This window comes from Arachis ipaensis, chromosome B02 (genome assembly GCF_000816755.2).
Source record: "Arachis ipaensis cultivar K30076 chromosome B02, Araip1.1, whole genome shotgun sequence".
Taxonomy (NCBI): Eukaryota; Viridiplantae; Streptophyta; class Magnoliopsida; order Fabales; family Fabaceae; genus Arachis; species Arachis ipaensis.
In genome coordinates this window covers 102470912-102481957 of record NC_029786.2, presented here as the reverse complement: position 1 = coordinate 102481957, position 11046 = coordinate 102470912, and the positions used below count along the sequence as shown (strand labels likewise).

Here is an 11046-nt window from a genome sequence, read left to right as displayed (position 1 = left end):
CCCTAACCAACAAAATGGCTGGCCCGCCGGGGAAGTCCGCCCCGCCCGCGCCCGTCGAAACCCGCCAAAGTCCACGAATTAGGTGGTGCGAGTTAGGCGAGCTTTTTAACTTTGGCGATTTCAAATTTCTAGCCCAACGCCCCAATCTGCCTTTTTTGGCTGGTTACTCGAGCCGGCACGGCGGATCTCGACCCATTTGCCACCTTTAATTACGATGCGACAGCAGCGACCACACTCTTTTCCATTGTCATCTCTCTTTCACGCGCGGCGACAACGACCACACTTTTCTCTGCCATCACCTCTCTCTTCTTCCTTTCCTTTTTTTTTCTTGTCCTTCTTTATTTTTCTCTGTCATAATCACAATGCAAAGGCAGCGGCCCGCACTCTTTTTCGCCATCACTTCCTTCTTCATTTTTATTCCTTTTCTGTTAGTTTTTTGCTTTTTTTGCTTTCTATGTTTCTTTTATTCTCTTCCTTTCTTTTTTTGTTTTTGCTTTAGGTGGAAAAGATTGGGAGTTGTGGGTGGGTTGGTACTAGTGATAGAAAAAGTGATATCTATATTATTTAAAAAATTATTATGTTTGAAAGAATAATTTTAATATTAAATTTAATGCTGAGAATTATTTTAAAAAAATTAAGAAGAATTTTAATTTTCACTCCAAATATTAAGGGCGGAAAAAAAATACTTAATACCTAAATTTTTAATTAATAGCATATAAGTTAAGTTTAGGTAAACTAAACTAAAAAATTAATCGGGACGGCTATTATAAGAATTATCGTCAAAGCAATCTACATCATTATTCACCATACACAAGTTAAACATTGCCACGTATAAAATATCCACATCAAAACCTTTTAATTTTAATAGAAAATGAATGTCGAGTAGAGTAAACAAACAATCTAATATGCAACTACTACCATATTTAGATAGATGTATATTCACCAAATTTAATAGAATGAGAAAGACACTCTGATAGAACAATATATGAATTATATTTAGTGGGGTATGTGTAATTAATTTATGTCCTTGTTATTATAATTACTGTATTTTTATTGGTTCTCCTAACTGAAAATTAAAATTTCATTACATTTACATATATATGATTAAGAGTTTCGAATGGTACGTAGATTTTCAACCTACTCATACCCATTCTTTATTTTTTTATTTTTTTTTGTAGAAAACTTGATAAAAGCTTTATTTTCCTTTCTTAGTTTTCTTTTCCAGATTTTAAACTTCCAAAGGAAAAATACTAATACTAATCTTCAACGTAGGTAAATCTAGTTGAACAAGTTTTGAACTACTTTATTTAATAAATAAGAATCATAATTAGTGGTCTACGCCTGAGGTCCATTAGGTTCCACTTGGGTTAACTAAACATGTGTTTTGTTCTAATTTGTGTACAAAATTTTGTTTTATTAGAATTATTTTTCTCTATGAAATTAATTAATTATAATCATATACTAAGGATTATGCATTTCAACTTCAAAGTATATGTAACAACCATCGTTGAGGATGAATTAACATCTAACAAACAATACAGAAAGGTTGTAGGTCCCAAATATGGATCAATCTAGATTCCTAGTTCTTAGTTGTTACATATTTTAATACTAGAATTAAAATAAAATTGTCTTATTCTCTTATCACGAAAAAGAATAATAAATTCCATTCCTAAAAAAACCAAACCAACAAAAATAATGAGAGTATATTATTAGTGGCGTATGTAGTAGTAGTATACGAAAGTGTATGATGATGAGTAGTACCCTAATCCAAAATCATGTGGGAAGAGTGACATAAATGAGAAGCCAAGTAGCCAATTGAATAATATTTATGAGCAAGCGCTAGCTCTTGAGCTGTCATTGGCCGTACCTGTGATAATATTTGTGGACAGCCAAACCCCTCATCATTGCATGTTTTTTTTTTTAATAATGTTTTATAGTCTGACAAATTAAATATTAATTTTTAAATTTGTAGATTAAAATTTTATTTAAAAATATATAGTTAGTCAATAGATTAATTTATGTATAAAATAAAATTTAATTTCTAAAATTTAATTAAATGAATAAGTGAACTAATCCCTACTAATCACTTAACCAATCAGTATAGCCTGTTTTAATAATCATAACGTTGCTTGTATGAGTATATATAGACAGTTATTTAGATTAAATACATGCTTATTTTTAAAAATTAATTTTTTCCCTCTTTTTGTTTAGTTCTTAGAGTTCTAGATATGGATTATATTAGTTCTAACTAATAAGCCAATATCATCCTATCATCAATTATTGGGACATTTACTTTATTAATTAGTTAGTTACATGTTTCCATCTCTATACTTAGATGACACTTCATAAATTTAGAGTGTAAATATTTAAATTGATCTTAAAAAAATTTAGATCAAATACTTTGGTTCTTAAAAAAATTTTATTTTTTAGAAGTTTTAAAAAATTAATCCGTCGAATAAATGGATCTTTCTATCATTTTTAATTAAAATTTTAATATGTGAATTGAAAAAAATAAGTTCCTAACAAATTTATTATAAGATAATTATGTTCTAAAATATATTACTACATAATAAATTACTTCTCATTTAAAATGACAGTAGAATCAGTTTGTTCGACGAGATTAATTAATTTTCGAAAACTTTTAAAGAATCAAAATTTATTAGGGACCAAAGTATTCTATCTAAAATTTTTTAAAGATTAATTTGCGTGTTTATTCTAAATATTATATATAACTCAGGACGGAGTAGCTTGTGCACTCATGCACCTATGGCGGAAACTTAAGTGTGTTTAATGGATGATATAACGGAAAGTTAACACTATAAAATTATGAAGTGATTAGTAATAAAATCTGAATATATTTCTTGCAATTATTTAGCTGAACTCCTATAAATAATGGCTGAATAATTGTTGATGTATATTAATTATCTAGTTATATTATTTTGCTTTTTTTTTTTTTTTGGAAAAGAACGAGTATTGTGTATCTGTTTGTGTATGTCTTGTTTCCAAATGATACAATAACAAGGAAAATATATGATACAAAATAACCTATATAATTTGAATGTAGATTTTCTAAATTTTAAATTTGTATTTTAGAGAGTAAAGTATGATCTTTTACCCTTGCATAGTTTCTTTCTCATATTTATTTTTGGTTCTACCTATAAAATAAATAATGAAAGATCAAACTTTACTCTACTCTTTAAAGTGAAATTCAAATTTTAGAAAATCCAAATTCATAAAATTTAATTATCAATATTTTGTTCTGACAGAAATCTTTTGGTATTCTAAATGGATAAAATGTTACTAGAAAAATACATTATATAAACCACGTTTTGCTAGTAATTAATAATCCTGAGAACAACTTGTCTAGCAATATATAAAGGAAAAGTATAGGTAAACAATGAAAATATTAAACAATGTAAACAATAGATATATCGGATGTTCATTTTACTAGTGTACGGATGGTTATTTTAATATTAAAAATTAGAGGATTAATTTGGAGGTGTAGTGTGTTTTTATTTGATTGGTGGTTGTTCATATTGTTCAACAAAATCATTGTCCCCCTAGCATTCCCCATATATAAATCTTGTTTCTCATTCCAATGCCCTCTCTTATTACCTATGATTAAATTTCATCAGTTGAAAACTAATTAAACAACATTACATTATATTTCAGCCATACCTTGATATTAATTACACTTTCAAAAATACACCAAGAACTTGAGTGCATATATATACCTAGCTAGATCCATTTCTTTAGTGAACATTATAAAAGAGCACCGACAACTTCAATGTCTCCTTATTTTAACAAAAGAAAAAAGCAAAACAAATATAAAAAAATTGTAATTAGCACCTGATGAAGAACATGATTGTAAACTATCAAGTTATTTGATGTGCTTGGCAAAATCACTGACCTTAAAATCAGCACATGAAAGTGAGTGATGAGATGTGAGTAAAGAGAAGAACCCTAATCTATTAGACTCAACATCAAATTGCACAAGATTCTCTTCAAGTTGCTTCCCTCCCATCACAATTGAAGTTTTCTCCTTCACCCCACCATCCATAAACCCTAAACACCACAAGTCAACCTTCTTATTCTTAACCCTAACCATTGAATTTGCCCCCATGATTCTCCAAACCACATTCTCCTTCTCAAGCACAAAATCAATGATGGGCACTTTGGGACCCTTATTTGTCACCATTAACCCTTTTGCTGAGTAGCACACCTTAAATGGCTTCACAGGATTGGTAACGGTAAGGTTAAAACTAGATGAACTAGCTTCTTTTATAAACAACTCGGTGAATGCCTTGTAAATAGAAGGTTCTAGAAGAGTGTATGGAATACGAGTGGTAATCTTAGTTCCACCAATGCCGTATTCTTGGTTAATAGTCAACAAAGAAGCATTGATGGGAACATGTTGACCGTTGACTCTAATAGAAGTCAAACCAATGTAATACTCATTGTGAGGTGGAGAAATGGGAAAATCATCTGTTATTCCAATTGGGTTGTGAATGAGAGGAGTATAAGTAAGGTTTTCCGAAAGATCAATCTTATTGGATTTAGAAAACACGAAATACGGACCGTGGGTTCCGAAAAAAGCAACCCCGGTTGATTCGGTTGAACCGGGAAAACAAATTGCAAGAGAATGGGAAGTGGACAAAGCTGAACCGAATTGGGCTTGGACCGAGAGTTTGGACCGGCCTAATGCAGCTAAACCGGTCACACCCGTTGGTAAGCCTTTGACGAAATATGAGGGAGCGCAAGAGAAGGTATAATTAGAGAGAGAAACGAGTTGACCATGGTGAGTTGACTGGTTGAGAGTGGGAAGTGCTAACGTGTCAACGAGTACATAACCTGCATCGACGACATTGGTAATTGGATTTGCAGGCCAGCTGGCACAAATCATAGTGGATGGTGATGGACATTGAGAGTGAGAGGTGGTTAGGTTGGAATAGTAGCAATCTTCGCATAAGAGGCTAGGTTTTCCAAAGCCGAGGTAATCGCAAAAGGTTTCGTCGCACTCGATATAGTGGTCGGAGGAGGAGTTGTAGGAGGCGGCGTCGGCGCACACTGTCCATGGGAACAAGAAGGAGAGGTCAAGGAGGAGCTTTGTGGGGCGAAGTGGGGTTTTGAGGTAGACAGAGAGAGTGAAGAGGTTTTTGTGTTTGTCCTTTGAAACCGGTGAGATCAGAGTTGTTTGTTGGGTTAGATTGATTGAAAGAAGTGTGAAGAAGATGAAAAAGTAGCTGAATTTTATCATGAATTGAAGTGGAGAGTGCATTTTGGATCGGAAAGTTAAGGTAGCATAGAAATTATTGATGATGATGACACAAGATTTGGGTTACTATGCTTGCTACCTATTTATGGACACAAACCATAGAGAAAACGCGCTTTCACGTGGCATACTAATAATTTATAGCAATATGCATTATCGTCATAGCATGTTAACCCTGTAAGTATCTGATTTATTTCAGTATTATATATTATATGGTTAACGCGCTTGTATTTATTGACCACTACTCATCAGCTGCTTGATTCTTGGATCTGTGAATGATGGTTGCTTTCTTAATCAGCAAAGTTTAATCTGTAGTGGTAATAAATGGTAATGTTCTATTAAACAAAAATCAAGTACTAATGGGGACTATTATTCATTTGTCTAGAGTAGTTTACTGATTTCATGTTGTTAATTGTTTTTGTTGCATGTGGATTATATATGAAAACTAAACGTAAATACATGCTGCAGTATTTTCGTGGATCATTGCAATTTGTCAACTATTGTAATAACCAATTAGATTGGAAGATGGCGCATCATAGAATTCCTAGATTTAAATAAAGGTAGGCATTTAGTTACACAATGAGAAATTACATACTATATAGAATAAGGAAATGTCTTAGATGCACCAAATAGAATGTCAGATCTTAATGGTCTATAACTTTATATAAAAAAAAAATAATTTTATATAAAAAATCTTTTTTATCCTTTTTTTTCTATCCTTTCTTCTATGATAATACTTCTACAACCACTACACAAAAATACCATTAATGGAAGCACCATCACTACCATTGCTCTCTTGTTGTTATGTCTCCAAATTTTGAGAACACCATGATCAACACCAATCTCACTATAAAACTACCAAATTGGTGTCGCGATGTTCCCCGGCAGCGTCGCAAAGCCAACGTCGGAGAGGTCAAGAAGCATGTGAGATGCTGCTGAGGGTGGTGATAGTAAGCAGGAGAGACTGCCACTGGAGACGCCGAGTTATGGCTCTGGTTCGGCGTGGAGGAGGGTGGTCAATTTTGAAAATGAAACTCGAAGGCAGAGGAGATGAGCGGGTCCTCTGGCGCGTCGGTGGAAGTTGTGGTGGTAGCAACAGGCGACGCTTGATGGGTGCATGGTCGCTGGCATTAGTGATGGGCGTTGGCATGATCTCCCCGCAACCGTCGAGAGCGTCGCTGTTGATAGCGACAGCGTGGTTCATCAAGCATTCCTCATATATAATGAGTTGTTGGTGATTGGCAACGAGTAATGCTAGGGGACAGCAACTTTTGTGATTTGTAACCATCAAATAGCCATCAATAATAATTTTAATGGTATGAGATTGATATGAAATTTCATCCAATAGCTCACTTTTTTTTGCTGATTACATGTTGGCCAGAATTTAACAAAGTTGCTGGCCCCTAGACTTTTCCGATTGGCAACAGTGATATAATGAAGAATGTTGATGAATAAGGAAGGTATTTTAATAGTGGTGGTAGTGGTTGTATGGAAAGGAAGAAAGTAAAAGGAAAGAGAGGAGGACAAAACTGAAATTTCACAATGCAACTGTTTTTGAAATATTTAAATATAAATATTGATTAGGATCCTGCTAGGGAGACAATGAAATATGTATACAATGTCTATAATGGGCTCTTTATTAGGCCCAATTAAAATTAAAGCAGAAAATTAATCCTAATCTATTATGGCTGTTTATTTTAACACACCACCAGATTTTTGCTATTTTTACCTTTTTCCCAAATCCCCAATCCCTTTTTTTTCGCCGTTTCTTCTCCCCCCACTCAAATTCTCCCAATTCGTTGTAGAGACTCGTTACGGCGCTAGAACCCTGAGCCCCGCAACCTGCAACCAAGGAAGGTCACGGGTGAATGCAAGCGACCTGTTCGTTGCCCTCAAGCATGGCGCCGTCACTGAACATCCGGCCTTCGCTGCAACCCAGTCGCCCGGCGAGAAGCCGCTGATCAGAACTGCCGCCAGGGAGATCTCACCGCTGAACTGAGCATGATTAGATGGTAGTGGTGTTCATAGATTAGTTAGTTTTGTTTTAATTGATTTAATTGGGGGTATTTTTTTATTTTTAATTTTATTTTTCCTTACCGATTAGTGAGTGTTCTTTTTTTTTTCAGATGGAGTGATTATTATTGTTACAAAGAGCAGTATTTTGGACCTGTTATGTTTTAGCTTCAACTCCATGCTTTCAAAAATTGGATCCCAATTTATTAGATGTAACCCACTTTGATTATTTCTCTCTAGTTTCTAAAAAAATAAAATGGTGTACCATATACTAGTCTTGTATATAGGAATCCAGCAATAGAGAATCATTCATTAGTGTTTTGGATAAGTTGCTTTTCTTTTTTAAGGTTTTGTGAATTGTGAGTGCTTTGTGATGAGGATTGTTGTTGTTAAATGGGGTCTGATCCAGCACTATATATATATATATGTGTGTGTGTTGGAATTAGGAAATGATATATCAGCTCTTTGATTTTTATTGCTCATGATTTATCACCACCATTATATACCAGTACTACCACTTCTTGAGAATCATTCTTTGATCCTGTGACTGACTGTTGAGAATTTTATGGTGTATATGTTCAGTGTATAGTTGCTCCTTCATATTACCTATTTTTATTTCTATGATCATTTTGTCTGCTGGAGTTATTTTTTTTTATTTATTTATTTTTTCATCTTCATTGGTCCTGTTTAATAGAACAGTGTATGGAACACATGTATAAGGCCTCCACATCATTTTCAAAATTTGTTTCTGCTTGTCTTTTTTAAAGATTTTACTGTTAACTGCCCCTGGAATTGATTTTGAGAGCATCTTGGATTGTTGTTGGAATTGAGGGTAGAATGAGAGTCGAGTGTTAGAAATGAGGGGATTTTATTTTATTTCTTTTCCTTTAAGTAATTAGTATTTGCAATAATGCAGCTAGTTGAAAACAGCAACTACACCAGACTAAGCAAAGACAAACCAAACTCTAAATTGGCCGAAGATAAACTCAAATGGGTAAAAAGGTATCTCATTGATTACATGAATACATGAACATATCTGGATATTTTTTACGACGATCTGCTGATCCGTATTTGTTTTGTTCAACAGAAACTAGTCGAGACGCGTTGCTCACCTTGCTACATTAACAACTTATTTACCCACTTGCTACATTAACTACCAGATTATAATGAGTTTACTTACTGCTGACATGCTTAGGAATTTGTTTATGTCACATTAGAAAGACTTGATTCCAGAACATATTTTGTTTTTCTACAGTACAATGATTTATTGGTTATGTTACCTTAATATTATCTATGTTTTTTCATATGTTAGAATCTCGAATTTATCAAAGTTGTTTGGTAAAGTTGTCATATTTGTGCATGTTGAAATAGGTGACCAATAAACATCCACCAATATAGCTAAACTGAACATCCGATACCTTACTATAATGAACATCCAGTTTAACTTGGTCAAAATCAAAACATAACAACCAAGTGCTACACACTCGAATACTAACGGCTAACCATCTACGCTTAGAGTAAAAATGAACATCCGGTCACTTATGGAAATGAACATCCACTTTAGTTCATTAAAAATACGTGAAAACAATGTCTATGACGAACAGCTACGTACCAAAAAATTATACAGTAAAGCATGTAGAAATTAGGTACAACTTTGTTAAACTATCTCATAAATTACAGAATAACCATCAAATATACTCTTTATGCATTAAGTCTACACGAAATAAAAATAGTAAAATGGTTCGTTCTAACAAATGGAAAAAGGGTTCTTGCAATTAATAACATGTGGACTTTTGCAACAGCTGCCTCAGAACCTTGAAACTAACATGAATCCTTTAAACACAGAGATGAGAAAATATACACTATCACAACCTTGTCCAACTAATCCTACTTTTTGTTGAAAGAGCTTAACAAAGACATAAAATCACTAGCTTGTTCAAGAATATTCAAGCCAGCAACAGCACCATAGTTTATATCTTGAGATGCGTGCAGACGAACCACTTGCCAAAAAAAAAAGAAAAAGTCAAACAGTAAACCAATGTAAGGATACCATGCCATATAAATAAATAACATGCCGGCAAGCATAATAGGCAGGTATCATATACATACAAAACACTCATGTAAAGATACCATGCCATATAAAACACACACCCATATAAACCACACAAACCCTATATCCATATTATGTGAGCATATAAAAAAAATTAAATTATATGCAGTTTTCATACAAAGATACCATACCATTACAAAGCACTAAAATAACCATGTCATGATTAACATGCAAGAAATCCAAGTACCATACACTTTAATTTAGTTCCGTTTCACAATCCCTGCATCACCTTATATTTATTTTTTTAATTCATCGAATGACCATTATGTAACAACAATATACGCATACCAATATATGGCCATTCCAATGCATACCAACTAGCTAATTTAGGCTATTCCAACATCCATATAAAATATATGGCCATCTGGATAACAGATACAAATATAAAAGGATAGTTAGCATATAAAACATGCCATATAATATGCAGGCAGCATACATTCATATACAAAAAAAATAATTATAAAATATGCTTGCTGCACATAAGTATACCATACATTTAAAAATCATATACGCATGAAACGATTAATTAATTCTTTCAATTTCTGCATGGATATAATCATATCATTCAATATAAAACAATCACACATTTAATTCAATATAAAACAAATACCTCATCTACAGTGTGACATAAAATCTGAATTTTTTGAAAACTAAACATCCATGGCAGATTTGTTTATGAAAATAGCTCACCTGGTTCGACTTCTCAACGCCGACGAGGACATCGCCGGATATGTTTTGAGGTTGGTCTGATGAAACCACTGCAACGGTAGACATATCACAACCTAGGGGTTCAACGAGATCACATTCCATTAATGAATCTTTGTCCGGTGGTGTGCATGAAGGATGGCCCTCGCTTAAAACGCGTTCGTCTTGAGATGTGGCCATTGGGAAGACAGTCTTCCGGCAGCAAATACTCCTTGCTGCAGGTCTGGGTTGCTGCGCTAGCGCAAAGACCACGCAAACCACCTATGCACAGTTCGAACAACACGGCGGTGGGAAGAGAGGCAGACGGCAATCAGTGATCTTGCAGTGCTGAGGCGGCGAGATCCTCGAATTAGTGGAGAGAGTTAAATTCACGCCGTCTTGATGGACGGTAATCCTAATTTGTTTCAAAATTCAAATGAGAAAGAAATCAAAATTAATTAGTTATCCATAATTTAATTTGTTTCAAAATTCAAATTAGAAAGAAATCAAAATTAATTAATTACCCATAATTTAATGTTAATTTCAATTAAACCCCCATTGTATGTATTGTACGATAGGTATATTGTCTCCTCATACTTTTCCTTAATTTATTTATACTTTAATTTGTCAAAGCTTGTAATAACTAATCAGATTGAAAGATGGCGCATCATAGAATTCCTTGGTTTAAATAAATTATTGATAGGGAGGGGCGGTCTACATATATACCATGTGGAAATTATTTTGGGAATCATGATGATATATATATATTAATGCATTGAACAACATTGAACACAGGTGTGAATAAACACACTACAAAGTATATATATTTTTATCAAAATAATCATTATCTTCACAATTATATATATTCTTCCCATTCTCACACTTGTGATTTTAATTATAATTGAATCGACTTATTAATTACAAATTTTTTCATCAATATATAAAAAATAAAACTTTCATTCAAGAA

The 11046-nt window shown here is 33.4% G+C and overlaps 1 protein-coding gene across 1 annotated transcript; it reads right to left on the bottom strand.

Annotated features, from left to right (window-relative positions):
- Nucleotides 3881–5278, bottom strand: LOC110269316 (basic 7S globulin-like). The gene has a single exon (XM_021117082.1). It carries the CDS (start codon nt 5276–5278, stop codon nt 3881–3883), a length of 1398 nt encoding a protein of 465 aa, XP_020972741.1.